The following is an 18,361-nucleotide window of genomic DNA, read 5'->3' as shown; positions in this document are numbered from 1 at the left end:
AAAATCCTCTTCTTGTCTCTGCATCCCCAGGACTTTTTTTGTCAACACATGTGGTGCACACATAGAAACCAAAACCCAAACTTGATGTTGTTATTCTCCCCTTCAAATTCTTCAGTTGTCCTGCTTTGCTCTGAAAATAAATTCAACATCTTTGAATTAACATGGCTTCTGTGGTCATGCATAATTTGGGCCCTGCCCCCTGCCTCAAAGCCTCATCTTGTGGATTCATTAGAGTCGAGCCACATGGGCCTTCTTTCAGTTCTCTGCATGCACCAGGCTCTTTTTCCTAGGTGTCCCCTTTTCCACGTGTGTCCCTTCCTTCCCTTCCCCTCCCTTCCATTCCTTTCCCTTCCCTTCTCACGTGCTCTGCCCTGGCATTGACCATTCTTCTCCACACTCGTCACCTTGCTAACTACAGAGATCATTCTGATCTCAGATCAAATATCACATCTCTCTAGACCCCCATCCAACCCCTCCAATCTAATTATTCCTTCTCCTTATATGCTTTCATCACAGTCCTTGCTTTGGCCTAACTGCACTTGATCATGACGTGTAATTATGTATTTATTTGTGAAATTATTCTCTCTCTCACCCAGCAAGTGCTAGGAGGGCAGTAGCTTTCCCCCAAACACTCCAATGGGCTTTTGCATCATGATGCTCCATGCTTGAAATTTACAGCATTCGCACATAATACTCTCCACCATCCTCTTCTCTGTTATCTGCCAACCTCCTTGTGACATCCCAAAATTCCTTTGGCTCTTGGGATATTTATTCGACAACAGTTTATTAAATGCCTACAATGTGCCTGTACTGAGCTAGGCAGTTGAGATAAACAGTACACAAAATGAAACTTTTTTTTTTAATGTTTTATTTATTTCTAGGAGAGAGAGAGAGACAGTGTGAGCATGGGAGGGTCAGAGAGAGAGGGAGTCACAGACTGAAACAGGCTCCAGGCTCTGAGATGGCAGTCAGCACAGAGCCCGACGCGGGGCTCGAACCCACGAACCGTGTGATCATGACCTAAGCGAAAGTCGGACGCTTAACCGACTAAGCCACCCAGGCGCCCCTAAAAATGTTTTTATTTATTTCTGAGAGAGAGAGAGAGAGACAGCGTGAGCAGGGGAGAGTCAGAGAGAGAGGGAGACACAGATTCTGAAATAGGTTCCAGGCTCTGAGCTGGCAGTCAGCACAGAGCCCGACGCGGGGCTCGAACCCACGAACCGTGGGATCATGACCTAAGCGAAAGTCGGACGCTTAACCGACTAAGCCACCCAGGCGCCCCCACAAAATGAAACTTTCTAACACAGGAGTGATCCTCCACTTTTATAAACATCAGTGTTGAATTTACTTCATATAGCAGGGGTTCATAACGTTTTCTCTCAGTTACATACTCTTTGACAGTTTGCGAAGAGCTCCGATTCTCTTTCTCAGTAAAAAATGCACAAATCTAGGTGTCTGGGTGGCTCGCTTGGTTAAGCGTCCGACTTGGACTCGGGTCATACTCTCACAGTTTGTGAGTCTGAACTCCGGGTTAGACTCCGTGCTGACAGCTCAGAGCCTGGAGCCTGCTTCGGATTCTGTGTGTGTTTCTTTCTCTCTCTGTCCCTCCCCTGCTTGTGCTCACTCTCTCTCTCTCAAATATAAGCATTTTTTAAATGCACAAATCCTCACAGTGTATATACAGTTGCAAGAGTTCCACACAGTCCCTGAAGCTCATGGGTTGGGTAACATGTCCTAAATCAATCATGTTAACGAGTACCAAAACATTTACACTCTTTTCATAAAACTCTGGGATAGAGGAGTAGGAAAAGGTGAAGCAGAGAATAAATGAACCACAACTTGTGTCTTTGGAGGAAGAGAAGGGTGTGGGTGGGAGGAGAAAACCTCTTCTCACTGCTGGACGACACCGTGGTTATGAAACATTGGTTCAGAGCAGCGGTCTTCACACTGTGTGTGTGTGAACTCCCTGAAAGGATTTTGAAAAGCGAGGGCTGTCCACGCATATTTTTACATTAAAATCTAAAATTCTTCATTTGGGTTAAACCATTTTAAAGGAGATAATTGTCCGTGAACTTAAACACTGATAATCAACCACAGCTATGATATATTTTTTAAAAGTATACCAGTGAAACATAAATATCTCCATAATTGATACCCAATATAAATCAAAATAACACATGAAAAAGCTCTTCTCATTCCACCCTCTTAGATGGCACACAATTTTGATTGTCCCCTTTTTTGGATGTTAACCAAGATGGCAAAAGGTGTGTCTGCCATGCTTCTCCAATATAAAGTCATTCCTTTCCCTGTGAAATTAATACATGTGTTGTGGGGAGGTCCTTTGAGATTTTATGGTCATCCCTTTCATCCTCAAACTCTTATTTATGTATGTATATATGTTTCTATGTGTTTATGCTAATCTGCTGTAATCAGTGAGCTATAACCTGTTACAAACATCATTTGCTTTGATCCCTGAGGAGTCCCAGACTTGGCCAGTGGGAGTCCCTCTGTCTTCCGTGTCTTTGAGTGCATCCCCATCATCCTTTGAGCAATGCTTTACTTTCTGACACAATAGTTTGTTCTAGAGCCAACTTAAAATTTCTCTGCCATGGCCTCAGAATCATTCATTTCTCCAAGGAAATATGGTTTCTTTTAGTGGGTAATGGTATTTAGGAACAGATATTTGGATGCTCATTGCTGAATGGCGTTATTACTGTTCCCAGGTGCTCTGAATAGACAGAGCTAAAGAAGATATTATATATTCATGCACACACATGTCTATCTGTTCTATATATTTTTTTTAATTTTTTAGTGTTTATTTATTTTTGAGACAGAGGGAGAGAGAGAGAGAGTGAGTGGGGGAGGGGCAGAGAGAAGGGGAGACACAGACTCTGAAGCAGTCTCCAAGTTCGAGGCTCTGTCAGCAGAGAGCCTTATGTGGGGTTCGAACTCTCCAACCACGAGATGATGACCTGAGCAGAAGTTGGGCACTTAACCAACTGAGCCACCCAGGCGCCCCTCTATCTATTCTATATCTATGTGTGTATCTTGAAAACAGATATGTTAATTGGACTCTGGTGATCATTTTGCAATATATACAAATACCGAATCATTACATTGTACACCTGAATTTAATATAACATTATGTCAATTATACCTAAATTAAAAAATAATTACAGGAAAAAAATTATACCCCCAGTTCTAGTCTGACATAAGAGTTCATCCTAATTTTCTGCTTTTTGATATTTGTCATTCTTTTCTCTACAGTGAAATACCCACCTCCTTGTTGTTTTTATTTGATCAGCCTTCTTGTACATCACCATGCCTGTCCCACCCCCCAACCCCTCAGGGATGCCTTCCCCACCCTGCTGGGTCTCCAGCACTATGCGCTGGGCCTCCCTTGAGTGGGTTGTGCCCCCCATCCCTCTCTGGCTCTGATACCCCATATCCAGCTGCCACCCTTGTGCTGGCACTCCCTTCATGCTGATCTAACTCTGACATGCTGCTCAGGCACCATGGCTCCCTCCCTCCACCCCACCACCCTGCCACCCTATTCTGCTTCACCTAATTGCTTTAGGGTTGAGCTGCTTAATAAGGAAAGCAGAAGATGGGGCACCTGGGTGGCTCAGTGGGTTAAGCGTCTGACTTTGGCTCAGGTCATGATTTCACGGTTTGCGAGTTGAAGCCCCGTGCTGACAGCTCAGAGCCTGGAGTGTTTGTGAGTTCAAGCCCCACACTGATAGCTCAGAGCCTAGAGCCTGCTTTGGATTCTGTGTCTCCCTCTCTCTCTGCCCCTCCCCCACTCACACTGTGTCTGTATCTCTCTCAAAAATAAATAAACATTAAAGGTTTCTTAAATAATAATAAGGAAGGCAGAAGATGAAAGGAATCAAAGCATTTTTTTAGTGTACAGGTCTTGTATTTCTATATGAACATAAAATGCACTTTTGTTATAAGTAAGCTGCTGTTAAATACAGGTTTCTTGAAAGAGTTTTGAAACGTCAGTAAATGTTTTGATTTTATTAAATATAAAATGAATTGATTTTGTGGCGAATGCTTATAGTTTAATCACCCCTTCATTCAGTTATTACTTTTAACTGGTTATTTTAAGAAAAACAGCAAACACAGGATTCCCCACCATCGCCCCCCCCACCCCATCACAGAGTTTCTACATTGTAGTGACAAATATCTAGGTAACTTAACTGAATCATGAGTATGTGATATTTAAGAAAAAGTACATAAATTATTTTATGTTATTTCATGAATTTTAAAATCCCTATCTTTATAGCACAATAAAATGTTCTGTAGGTTGGATGAGCTCCATAATACAGACTGTTGAAGTCACTACAGTAACAGGGGCACATGGGTGGCTCAGTCAGTTAAGCCTCACTCTTGATTTCTGCTCAGGTCATGATTCCATGGTTTGTAGGTTCAAGCCCCACGTCAGGCTCTGTGATGACAGCTCAGAGCCTGGAGCCTGCTGCCAATTCTGTGTCTCCTCTCTCTCAGCCCCTCCCCTGCTTGTACTCTGTCTCTCCTTCTCTCTTTCTCTCTCTCTCTCTCTCTCTCTCAAAAATAGGTAAACATTCAAAACTTTTAAAAAAAGAACTGGAGAAATTTCTGACTAAAAACGTAGTTTAGATTTAAGAGGCCTTATGAATATTGCATATACTTTCCTGAAAACCAGAGAAAAACATCATGTACTATTCTGTGAAGATAACTTGACACTTAGTGTCTGTTGTGTGACAGTTGTGTGTGTGTGTGTGTGTGTGTTTTAACCTGGCTGGTAAAGAGAATACTTTGAATTGTTCTTTTTAACAGTTCAACAATACAATGAAATGTCCATACTTCAGAAAATGAATTAATAATAATTGTCAGGAATTATAGTCTAGGCAACCTCTGAAATTGGAATGCAAAGTAATGTTTACATTTTTGTACAAATTTAACCAGAGGAAAGTTTTCAACCCAGCTACCTGCTTTCCTCACATCATTAATATATATATATATATGAACACTGAGAAAAAAAAGTAATTAACATCCCACTGTCAAAGGGACAGGAAAACTCATTGGACAAAGATAAGAAAAACCTCTTTTTTTATTCCTGTTTTATTCCTGGTGAAGAAGACAAAATAGCCATTAAATCCTAAATGCTCAACTTTGCTTTAGATTCTTTTGAAGACATCCTTTAGGGAAAAGGATCTCTAGCCATGTCACCTTGCCCATGTCAAAGCAGTACAGTTGAATATTAGCCATAAAAAAAGAATGAAATCTTGCCATTTGCAATGACATGGATGAAGCTAGAGTATTATGCTAAGTGAAATAAGTCAGTTAGAGAAAGATAAATACCAAATGAATTTACTCATGTCAAATTAAAGAAACAAAACAAATGAGCAAGGGAAAAAGAAAAGAGAGAAGAAGAGACAGACCAGGAAACAGACTCTTAACTATAGAGAACAAACTGATAGTTACCTGGGGGGTGGGGTTGCTGAAATAGGTGATGGGGGTTAATGAGGGTACTTGTGGTCAGCACTGGGCTTTGTATGGAAGTGTTGAACCACTGTATTGTACACCTGAAACTGATACTACACTCCATATCAACTTTTAAAATATCAATGGTTACATCTGCACATTAAAAAATGTTGGAGTTTTTGTGTTTGTTTGTTTGTTTGTTTTGAAAGAGTGTGAGAGCAGAAGGGACAGAGAGACAGGGAGAGAGAGAAAATCCCAAGCAGGCTCCACACCTTCAGAGCCCTATACGAGGCTCGATCTTAACAATGAGATCATGACCTGAGCCAGAAACAAGAGTGGGACACTTAACTGTCTGAGCCACCCAGGTACCCCTAAAAAATGGTTTTTTAAAAAAAAGTTGAAGCACTTCCAAGTACTATCCAGTACTCGAGCTGCCTTTTATTCATTGGAAAAAACTTACAAAAACCTTATGGAGTTTCAGATAGAAATTCCTCATCTGGTTATGACTCTATGAAAGGGACTGGCTTACCTATAATGAGTGATTATTATTCATGGTTAATTGAGTATACATGAAAAGAAAAAAAATTAGAATAGAAAATAGAGATAAGATAGGGTAAGGTCTGTAGGGAGAAACTAACAAAGATTGTAGGACTGCAAAATGGCCTTGTTCATGAACTGAGAATAGAAGGGATTCACTCAAGGGAAATGATTGGTGGCAAGAGATGTGAAGAAAAGGAAATTTGAATCGCTTACTATCTTAACACAGAAGACTAGTAGAGCCACTGTTGCCAAATTTCCAAATGATACCACAAATCTCCACTCAAAAGCAGCTTCCTGCAAATAATTGGGGAAAAAATGTTGCTGAGATATTCAATCTCTGGAAATGGACAATTTAGAATATTAGCAACTTATTATTATTACTATTAATGATCTGAAAATCAAAACTCTATGAAGAATGTTGTAGAATTTCCAAGCTAATCTGCAGGTGGGGAAGTAGGGTAGTTATGATTCTAGGTGAAAAACTGAAGCAGAGAATGCTAGGTTTTCTAGGTTAATGGGAATGTATGGAAGAGCTAAACACTTGTTCGGGCAAAGTGAAATAGAGAGTTAAGGTAAATAAATCATTCAGGTTAGAATTATTCTAAATTGGGAGACTTTCACAAGTTCATTTGATAAGTTAAGCAGCAGATTAAAATGAAATAAGATTCAACTTCTTGGTGATTGTTGAATTTTATATATAAAAAAATAGGACTCATGAACATCATGGTTTAAATTGTAGAGCCCCCTGTGTTGACAGTCCCAATCAGAGCCTGATTGGGATTCTCTCTTCCGCTCTCTCTCTCTGCCCCCCCTTCTCAAAATAAATATTTTTTAAAAATAAAAATAAAATTGTGGAACCCCTTGCATATTAGCTAATATTCAACAACAATTTTTCACGGAATCCCAGCTGACGAAGAACCAGTGACTTTTGCCTTGTTGAGAGGACACTTTTAGATGACCTGCATCCTGGAATCTACTCCCTTATCAAAAGTCAGGCTAGGATTATGTCTTCCTGTCACAGAAGCACGGCTCAGAAACAGATCAGAAGGGAAGAGAAGGTATAAGGAATTACTGTTCCTCACAAATCAGCTTTACTCTCCTGGAAGAAACAAAAACAAAAACATGTAGCCAGTATTTTGCAGAGTTGCTTGAAGGAAAATAACCTCAGAAACGCAGTTGATAAAGACCAAACATTTAAAAGACCTGAAATTTAAAAAAAAGAATTTCAAACTGAGAACACTGACAATTCTTTTTAGGTCATCACACTTTCTGTTACCAGGAAAGACTACTTTGGTGAAGACTGAGTGGGGGGCAGGGTAGAGACAAGGAAACTTTCAGAAGTGAAATCATTAACAAGTATGAAAGTCATCACACCTAGACGTAAAGTATAATGAATGATACTTTAGTAAACAAGGTAGAGTTATGTGACTGCCCTTTGCCTATATATATTCATTATTCTATAAAGTTGTAATCAAAATAAAGACATAATTTTATTTTCTTCATTACTTTACTTAACACATCATAGTAAGAGAAAATAGTTGCTATAGCTGATGACTTCTCATAAACACTGACTTCTTAAGTGACCCTTTACTAATCTCAATGTTGTTACGCAATTAGAAATACAGTTCAGAGAGTACCTTCATACATATTTTTTTTTCCTTTGGTGAAAATTCTTGTCCAGAATAAATTTCTATGAATTAAGTAACTTTTATCAAAAGCTATGAACATGTTAGGGATTAGTAAAATCCATTTATAAATTGTTTTCTCTTCAGGCTGTACCAACACACACTGATCTAGAACTTACACAAACAGCCGCTTCATATGAGAGTCCCTGCGACTGTCGGTATTCAGGAGGAGGGCTGTGTCAGTCAGCGGTCACAGATTTCTCACTTATAAATCAGAAAGTATCCAGGGATCTAGCTTGTTCAGATTACCATGCTGGGTACTTTTATGAGGTGAAGAAATAAATAGGATGCATAGTTTCTGCATTAAGCTTACCATCTAGGTTGAGAAAACGGAATTTATTAAATTACTCTATTCAAAGCATTGTCCCAGAGGCCACAATGTGGAATGGGAAGAAAGGGTGAGCTTGACAGGGAACTGGCCAGTGATCTTTACCCTCAAAGAACCTGCCATGTCATTGGTTGACTTAGAGTCACCAGAGTGATAAATACTCCTTATGGTTACAAATGAGCTTCCTGTGAACTTCATAAATTGCAAGTATCCAGAGCAGTGAACTTTCATCTTTCTCGGGCCATCCTATCAATCTTATGGGATTTAGATAAATTGCCCTGAAAAAGGTTGAAATACGGCAAGTGCTTGGTTTTAAATTACGTTGCTACCATATCAAAGGCCTTCTTGGTGTTAGTTCAGATACTTTAGAGAACCTGAAGACCCTAGGACTTGGAGCCACTACTGAAGAGGCAAATACTGGACCTCTGTAATCATAAGACTTTGCTACCCTGAAAAGCTATTAGATGCCTGGTAAGAGTTCATAGTTGCAGACAAAGATGTTGGTGATTCTTCTAAAGTAAAAGCACTAGCACTTCTCTAACTTTAAATATTACATAATGACGTTGCAGCCCATGATCTGGGATAGCCTAGTCAGGTATTGTCATGTAAAATAGTGAATTTTGATTTTAATTTTCATTTAAGGGGAATTTTACTTAAATGATGTTCTTCACTTTGAGAACGATTCTTAAAATGGTGAGGAGACTCTACAAAGACTAAAAAGTTTGAGGACACATACTTTGAACCTTTACTGTGAATAGACCTGGCTGTGTCTCTCTCCTTGAAAGGAGCAGAATTATCCCATCAGAGTCAAATGGGAGGCACACTCTTCTTATCGGAGCTTTGTTTCCAAAACAGGACTGATTGGTCTGCTATTCATTCATTCATTAGTCCAACAAATACTTTACTAAATTCCCACTATCTACACTCCTCTGTGTTCTGGGAAAGCTGAATAGGATATGGCAGACATGTCCTTTTATTGCCATGAAGCCAGAAGAGCAATTAAACTAATAGTTGTAATGCATTGTGATGAGAGTAATGCTAGGGAAGTACAGACTGTTGTAATGACCCTGATGTGGTCTGGGGGATCAGGGAATGGCTCCGTGAAAAGGCCTTGTTTAGGATGAGTAGGAAATGCACTAGACAGTAGAGAAGGACTTGGGAACACTACTCTGAACAGAGAAAATAATAACCAATGAATGAATAAAGGCAAAAAAAAAACGGCAGTATGTTCGAGGAAATAAATGTTCAGGATGGCCCCCAAAACTTTGAGAAGGATCATGAAACTTTGAGACTTTGAGTAGAATTGAGGCTGAAACAGGTAGACCTTAGAACATATGAGCCACTTTAAAGAGGTTGGACTTTCTCTTAAGTGAAGCAAAAATCAATTAAATGGTTTTGTGCAAGAGAAAGTACCTGATTGATTTGTGTTTATTAAAGGGCACTGTAACTGCTGTGTAGATAATGCATTTGAGAGAGGTGGATGTAAGTCAGCAAGACCAGTCAGGAGTCTGGTGAAGCAATACAGATGAGCTGAAACGGTGGACAGGACCACAGTTTTGACCACAGGAATAGAGAGAAGTGAAAGGAATTGAGAGAAAAGGAGGTAAATCATGAAGACTCAAGGGTGATTTGACATTATATTGAGTGAGAGGAAGAACAAAGGACCTTATTGAAGTTCTGCCTGGGAAACATAGTAATGGTACTCTTCACTGTGATACAAAGTTAACCAAGAACAGGTTGGAGAAGTTAAATGATTTCATTTGGAGATAGGCTGAGTTTGAGATGCCCAGAAGTCATCTAAAGTGAAGGTGTTTACCAAGCAGTCAGTTATATGGATACAGAATTCAGCAGGGAGATTAGACTAGAAATACAGATTTTGGGTTTTACCATCAGCAGGTAGATGGTAATTGAAACCACTGGAAAGAGACAATCATCCAGGGAAAATGAGACGACTAGAACCCTGGAGAACAAAGATAGTCAAGGAAAAAGCAAAAGAAAGTTAGTCTCCAAGGAGGTTGAGAAGAATTAGCCTCCATGGTAAAGCGACACCTTGAGAGGGTGCTGTTTGGAAACCAGGACTAAAGACTGATTGGAAGGGAGGAAGTAGTCAGCAAAACCCTGTGGCAACTGTGAAGACTGGGCAGAATAGGGACAAAGAATGGTCTTCTGAATTTAGTGACAAAGATAAGAGCAGTTCGCTTAGAGTTCAGAGGGCAAGTGACTATAGCACTCCATTTTCTTCCTTTTCTTGTACATCAGAACACGTGGTCTGTGAGCACTGTGTACAAATCCAGGCTACAAGGAATCCGGGGGGAGACCTCTTCTCTGAGTCAAGTGCATAAGCTGCAGGAACATTCATGGTGATCCTTTAGGAGCTATTTTTGCTCATTTTTAGTGTTCTGCTTTGTTACTAAGTGGTGTAGACTGCTTAGTTTTAGGCAGATGAGGTACTATTTGATTAAGTGATTGAAAGATTTTTATAAAAATCTAATGAGGGGTGCCTGGGTGGCTCAGTCAGTGAAGCGTCCGACTTCGGCTCAGGTTAGGATCTCGCGGTTCCTGGGTTCGAGCCCCGCGTCGGGCTCTTTGCTGACAGCTAGCTCAGAGCCTGGAGCCTGTCTTAGGATTCTATGTCTCCCTCTCTCTCTGACCCTCCCCTGCTCATGCTCTCTCTCTCTCACCTCTCTCTCTCTCTCTCAAAAATAAATAAGACATTAAAAATAATAAAAAATAAAAATCTAATGAGACAAAATGTTTCAGTGCATGAGGATTACTTATAATTATCCTGAACACCACAAGCATTAACATTTCAATAAAAAATTTTACTTATATAAGTGTGACATTCTCATTTCTTTGGAAACAAAAAAGCACCCTGAGAGTTTGAATATACAGTTTCATCCTAATGAACAGAAATGGGTCTATAGGATACTGTTATTTGATCAATAATGACTTTATTGCTATAGACAATTCTGTAAGGTCAGGATATGTTTTTTAAGGAACAGGAATAATTAATTCTTTATTCTGATGGCCTTGGTTTAGTTTTTGAGGGGCTATCTTTTATTTTTTCTCTTTTTCTTCCCCCTTATTTTCACGCTTTGAGTTTGAGTGGCTTCATTCCTTAAGTCCAGTATCATGAAGAATAATAGAAAGATCAGGGCACCATAGAGAGGAAACAGATACCACTGTTGGTTTACATAAGTAGCCCTAGAGAAGATACTGGAAAACTTTTATTCTCCCAGTATCTTTAGGAAAGTATGACAGTCTATGCTCATCTGAGTATATAACCTGCTATAGAATAGATTTCCATATGATATGAATTTGCCTTATGCTCCTCCAAAAGCTGTTTGGTCCTTAGAATTAATAAGATTTTACTGGCAGGGCACCTGGGTGGCTCAGTCAGTTAAGTGTCTGACTTCAGCTCAGGTCATGATCTCACAGTTCGTGAGTTCGAGCCCCACATCTGGCTCTGTGCTGACAGCTCAGAGCCTGGAACCTGCTTCAGATCAAACATTAAAACAAATTTTTTAAAGATTTTATTGGCAAGGCAGAATAATATGATGGAGCCCAACCTCCAAGTTTGAATTCTGCTTCAGCATACATTTACTGTGTGTCTTGAGTTTTTTACCCTCTCTGGCCTCAGTTTCTTCTGTGAGATGGGGGAAAGAACCATCCTCATCAAGGTGATTAAATAAGTTAACATTTTTGAAAGAGCAACACCCAGAACGTAGTAGGTACCGTAGATATATACAGAATTTTACACAATCCCATGACATAGAACTGTGTTAATAGTGAGAGTCCTTTTCATTATGAGTAACTGTTTATTGAGTTCTACACTGAATTCACCATTATAGTTTAAAATATTATCCCAGTTGTAAAAACGAGCAGAACATAAATATAATCACTCTCTTGCCTTAGCTTCCTTTGGCTGATGAAATACATCACCCAGTGCCTTTGAGCAGGATAACTGTTCAGCTGTATCTTTTGCATCTGCCTTCAGCATGTCCAGAGCACTTCATGGCTTCAAGTTCCGTATAACGCAGGGGTTAGGCCTTGCATTTCTGGGGAGACCTGTCAAGAGACCTCAGACCACGTCTCCACTAGATGCTTGGAACCTGTGAATTAACTGGATGCTTAGAACCTGTGAATAATATTCTAGGGAGAAATGTCCCATTTTTAAAATTCTGCATTACTTAGTCTGTTTCTGGTATTCTCCTTTAAGCTCTCAAAGTACCCTTGGCAAGCCGTATCATCCTCGGCCTGTCATATTTACTAATTTTGTAGTCTTTCATATTTTAAGGACACACACACACATCACTTATGTCTCCTGTGAAATAATTATTATCCTTATTTTATAGATAAGGAATCTAAAGTTCCAAAAACAGTTCAATTGCTTGCCCGCGGACACAGAACGTGGGTGACAGAACAGGAACTGGAAGCTGTCCCCCCCTCTTCCTCTGTTTTTATCAGTTGATATAAACTATGAGGCAGAACTAATGGGTACTAATAGGACAAAATGACTAAAATTGGTTAAGTGGGGAGGAAGAGCCATTTGCAAAACAATGTGTTTCATGTAAGGCCACTTCTGAAAAATCATCAGTGACAATCAATATGGAAGGGGAAGTAAGTACAGTCAGTGTACAGAGCCGTGTGTGCCGTGAGGATGCCTGTCCTCGCCCCCCCCCACCCCCTCCAAGGAAGGGGCGGCCTGGATGGGTTGAGTAACTTCACCAATTCCACAAACCTTCATTCATATCTATGCCTTGGACTTAGTCTCCAAATGGGCCTCGAAGTGGGCTTGCCAGTTCTCATTCCTTTGCTTTCCCTGAAAGCAGACACAAAATATTTTACTGCTCATTTAGTAAACAGAGAATCCCCAGATGACGCCAGTGTGGGGTTGGATACAGAGTTCTCGCACACACCGCTTCCGCTCTCTCGAACCTGTGTTTGCATCTGGAGCAAACAGCATCGCTACCGGAACCAACCAGGTCACCTGGGTTCACATTCCGGGCTCTTACTCGGTTTTGCTCTTCCTGCTGTGTCTCCCTGCCTTTTCTACATTCACATACTTCTGGAAATTACAGATGAAAAAAATAACCCGCAGCGTTAAAAAGTTAGAGATTGCCTTCTGACAGCTGCAGAAGCGCCTCTGGTACGTCTACTACAATTCGGTTTAGAGAGGTTAAGTTCACGGGTTGATTTGTAGAGCCGTATCCGTGTCCAATGGAGTCTCGCGCTGCACCGCGGGCTTAAGCACAGCAATTCTCAGACTCCTTTTTTTTTTTTTTTTTTATGTTTTATTCATTTCTAGGAGAGAGAGAGAGAGAGACAGCGTGAGCAGGGGAGGGTCAGAGAGAGAGGGAGTCACAGACTGAAACAGGCTCCAGGCTCCGAGCTGGCAGTCAGCACAGAGCCCGATGCGGGGCCCGAACCCACGAACCGCGAGATCATGACCCAAGCGAAAGTCGGACGCTTAACCGACTAAGCCACCCAGGCGCCCCTCTCAGACTCCTTTTTAAAACAGGACAGTAAAACGATCGGGAGCTAAAGCACGCAAAATGCTGACTGTCACGTTGGTGTCTCTCTGTGTTTTCTCTGCGCGCACGCTCCAGGTGGGGGAGTTCCGAGCCCACGCCGCCGAGTGGACGGCAAACGTCACCGCCGAGTTCAAGGAGACCAGGAGGCGCCTGAGCGTGGAGATCTACGACAAGTTCCAGCGAGCCACCTCCATCAAGCGGAAGCTGTCGGCGGAACTCTCTGGCAACCACAACCAAGAGCTGACCCCATGCAGGCGGACCCTGTCCGTGAACCACCTAGCCAGCGAGAGGGATGTCCTGCCTCCCTTACTGAAAACCGAGAGCATCTATTTGAACGGACTGACGCCGCACTGTGCGGGCGAGGAGATCGCGGTTATCGAGAACATTAAATAGCCCTCTCTTTGAAGAGCCTTAGGCGTAGCCATAGGTGAGGACTTCTATATGCTCTTTAATGACTGTTGCTGGTAGCGTTTTTTAAATTGTGCATGAGCTCCAAAGGGGGAAACAAAATAGATAACACCCACCATGGTCATCTACCATCAAGAGAATTTGGAATCCTGAGCCAGCACTCTCTTTTTGATGACGCTTGTTGAACAGTCCACGCTCCTTGACAAGTGGAATAAAACAAGCAATGTCTGATGCCTTTCTGTGCCCAGACTGTTTTCCTCCCTCTTTTCCTAATGTGCCATAAGGCCTCAGAATGAATTATAATTGTTTCCGGTAATAATGTAGCTTTGAGGGATCAAGTCCTTAACTTTTCAGGGTCTACCTAACTGAGCCTAGATATGGACCATTTATGGATGACAACATTTCTTTTTGTAAATGGCAAGAGATTCTTATGCAGCCTTTTACCTAAGAAATTTTCTGTCAGTGCCTTATCTTCCGAAGAAAGAGAACCTCTCTAGCTAATGTATGGTTTCTCCTTCCCCGCCCTACCCCTAGGCTCACTTCTGCAGCCCTTTATCCCACAACTCCCGTTTGAATACCATACCTTGCTGGAAACAGTGCGTAAAATGAAGTGATGATGCCCGAAGAAGGAATAGATGCCACATTAGATGGACATTGAAGCAGAAATTCTAGCGTTAAAGGCACTGCAAAGAAATGAGGTGTGCAGATGGCCCCTCTAAGTATTTATTTGACTCAGGTACCAGTGGTACATATATACAGTGGAATTATCTCCAGGCTGGTAAAATTGGCTGCTCTAAACAGTCCCTGTTTTTCCTGGCAGTATTTGGAATTTATCACTTATTGCTAACTACACATTTTTTAAAGGTGGAAGAAAATATATATATATATATCAGACATGGATAGTATTGGAGATGATTTAAGACAATTGGTGTGAAAGAAGATAGCACGATAATGTGTTACGAGCATTTGGCTAATAAACATTATACTGCCAGCACCTATTTGCTTTTTGATGTGGAAGGCTTATACGATTTTCTTTTCCTGGGTGACTTTCGCCAGACAGGGGAGGTGACGCTGTAGCCGGAGGTGGGCACAGCCTAGCCTTGTGTGGGTGTCCCTCTGGAGCTGTGAGTGAGTTTGAGAGCAGAAGTAGAAACTGGGATCACTGTGATATATTGCACATGGAAAAAAAATGCAGAATGCAGGCATAATTCATCTTTGACATTAGAGAAAAAGCTGTTATAGCACAATTTAAATCTTGGGAGCTTTTTTTTTTTAGATAGAAAAGGCTGATAACCCTTTTTAGTTGAATTTTATATCCTGTAACTTTGGATGTTTCCAAGATTCAGAAAAAAATTCATTAAAGGCACCTAGTAGATTGCTACTCTCATTTATTTTCATACTTAGATCTGCTGTACATTGTATATATAATTTTTAAAATGCAGAAAGAAGATGGTTTCCCCAAATACAATTGCAAAACATTTCTTTCATTCTGGGGAGAGGGGTGTGACAGTGGTGGAAATATCTGAATAAGTGGCATTCAGATTAGGGTCTTAAAAAATAAACAGGATCTTAAAAAAAAAAAAAAAAACATCTAAATAGATGCTTATTTTCCAAAATTTAAATCTAAGCCAGACATGTAAATATTACGTTAACTTGTTGAAGGTACTTTTATAAACTTAAAAAATTCTAACCCAAATTTTAGAAAGTCAGGCTCTTTTAGAAAGCAAGCTACACCCATCTCCTCAACAACTGTTCTGAAAGTTCATATGGTGGAATGCACCATGTATAAACTGTGAATTGTATTGACAAATAAAGTTTGTAATTAAAGTCAGTATTTTCTGAGTGTCCTGCTTGCTGCTGAGAATGCAGAAGGGATTCTCACTAAGGACTCCAGGATGTCACTTTCCATGCTGAGTTTTCTGTGGCTCCTTCATTCACAATATTCAAGAAATATTTCTGATGCAGTATTACTATCCTTGGTAAATATGTACAGGATGTTCTTCTTGGTGACTGTTAATCAAAAGGAAACCTCCTGAAATTTCACTTTTGAAATATGATCTTTTAAATCGCATATAAATTCAAGATTACGTCTATGAAATCATGATATATCAACAGCTTATTTTATCATTGTTAGACCCTATCTTGACACTGAAGTAATCTGAATGCAAAAACAGGCACTTGAATATTTTTTGCTAAGGAAAAAAAAAAAATCCTGGCAGTGTTGAAGCCTAAAGAAGGTAGTTGTCAAACTTTGTAAACCTCATGTCCCAAATATTTGAACAACATAACTTATCAGTGTCTTACATAACTACATTAATTATTCATCTCCATGCACCTTGAGGCTCAGTAAATAGCCTAAAACTCAATCCCAGCATTATCCTCAAATTTGGGGGAAAATCTAAGAAAAAGTATTTTATCAATTTTATTTCCCTAAGCTTTCATTTGTTTACCTAATTTGTAAATTTAAAATTAATTTCATTTGTTTACTGTGGAAAGAACATTGGTAAAGGTTTTAACACCGTCTAGATTCTTCTAGTGAGTTTTATATTTCCCACAGTCCAGTTTGAGTGAATAGTTTTGCCGTGAAGAGTATCTGGGGGAAAAAACCTAAGTACTAGAGTCAGCAAGGATCAGGAACTTGTTGCTATGAAATCTTAGACATGCATTCTAGATAACGATCCTCTACCTTCTAGCTATTAAATGTAAAAGTGATTATTTTGGAGTTCTTTCAATTTCTCATACAAGTCTATGTCACACACCCTTTTTTCAGCAATATTTCACTCTTGTAATACAGGAAATAGTGAAACTTCTAAAGCCAAAACGGAACTGAATAGTTTGTGTCTTAGCACAAAAAGGTAAGAGCGGATGTGTTTGTAGGGCTTTGTTTCTTTCTCAATTTCTAAGAAGCATGTGACATCAAGAAGATTAAATCCCTCCTTACTTTGTGTAAGAAATGTGTAGCATTCTTTGATTCTTAAGGCTAGAGGTTCAAGCAGACTAAGGGAAAGTTTAGCTGGAACACCAAAATAAATAAACAAATTCAGCCATTCTGAAGATTTGAGACAGCTCTTTATGCCTAGGAACTGGACACCTAGATCAACTTCTATTTTTGTTTTCCTTTAAAAAAAAAAAAAAAAAAGTTTGCTCTTCTAGTAAAATCATAACTTATTTGTGGTTTGCATTCCTTATTAAAATGTGAGTATAAATTTGCTTTTGTATAAAGTAAAAGATGTCTCTATTTGAATACTCATAACTTCATTAAAATTAATATATGGTTTTGCTCCATCATGAGTTTACTTAAGTGTGTAAAACCTTTATAGTGAAACATACTGGCCTCGCACACACTCCTGTGTCAGTTCCAAGAGGGAACCTGGTTCCTTTTAAGAGGCAGTTTTAACTGTGGTTTTCTTAAGGGGAAATCTTCATAAGCTCCATGTGTTTCCTTCCTACCACAAAGGTTTATCCAGCTTTTTTTTTTTAATATTTTTATTTATTTTTGAGAGACAGAAAGAGATAGAGCAGGAGTAGGGGAGGGGCAGAGAGAGAGGGAGACACAGAATCTGAAGCAGGCACCAGGCTCTAAGCTGTCAGCACAGAGCCTGATGCGGGGCTCTAACTCATGAACCGCGAGATCGTGACCTGAGCTGAAGTCAGACACTTTCCCGGCTGAGCCACCAGGCACTCTAGGTTTATCCAGCTTTTGTTTCACACATGACCCTTCCCCACCCAGATCTCAAATACAGCTTCCCAAAACTCAGGGATTAGTTCCAAGGACCAGGAGTTTTGGCTCTGCTCTTTTGTTTGACTCAACACTATTTGTTCACTAAAACCTAGTTGTTACTATTTCTAATATTCATAAAACCATTTGTTACTTTCCTAGTATTAACATTGGGAAATACTTTTACCATGTTGTGCTTGTCTCAATATATAACAATTTTTCCTTTTTATCTGTCATTCCTTTCCAAAATATTTCTCACTGCCTTGTCTTTACTCTTTCTCTTTTGCACTCTGACTTGGATTTCTCTCTGACCCCAACACCCACCTGGCTAACTCCCACTGAAGATCTCCACTTCTTGAAGGCGTTTCAACATATCCAACACCCAGAACCCCCTTTCACCAAAGCCCTGCTGTCTTGCATCCTGAAAATGTTTTGAATTTGTACACAGCCCTATCTTTATCCAAGTTACTACCATAGATCTCCCCTCATACTAACTGCTTTTGCATCATTCTCTGCTCCTGTCATTGATGGTAGAATGCAAATGTCAATTTAATTGTGTTACTCTCCCATTTAAATCCACTAATTGTCTTTTTTTTTTTAATGCTTTATTTATTTCTAGGAGAGAGAGAGAGAGAGACAGTGTGAGCAGGGGAGGGTCTGAGAGAGAGGGAGTCACAGA

At 40.1% G+C, this 18,361-nt stretch overlaps 1 protein-coding gene across 3 annotated transcripts in view; it reads left to right on the top strand.

Annotated features, from left to right (window-relative positions):
* The window catches only part of KCNK2 (potassium two pore domain channel subfamily K member 2), a 130,612-nt gene extending 114,817 nt beyond the window's left edge, over positions 1 to 15,795 (top strand). For 2 of the 3 annotated variants that reach the window (XM_039249494.1, XM_039249491.1), the window contains exon 7: positions 13,632 to 15,795. In XM_039249494.1, coding sequence (XP_039105425.1) covers positions 13,632 to 13,949 — 318 coding nt within the window. In that variant the 3' untranslated portion in view covers positions 13,950 to 15,795. The remainder of the gene's footprint in view (positions 1 to 13,631) is intronic. The other variant, XM_039249492.1, reaches the window with a different exon arrangement.
* Positions 15,796 to 18,361: the final 2,566 nt, after the last annotated feature.

The sequence above is a fragment of the Hyaena hyaena genome, unplaced genomic scaffold (genome assembly GCF_003009895.1).
Source record: "Hyaena hyaena isolate Hyena2069 unplaced genomic scaffold, ASM300989v1 scaffold_339, whole genome shotgun sequence".
In the NCBI taxonomy this organism is placed as follows: domain Eukaryota; kingdom Metazoa; phylum Chordata; class Mammalia; order Carnivora; family Hyaenidae; genus Hyaena; species Hyaena hyaena.
This window is presented reverse-complemented; position numbering and strand designations above follow the sequence as displayed.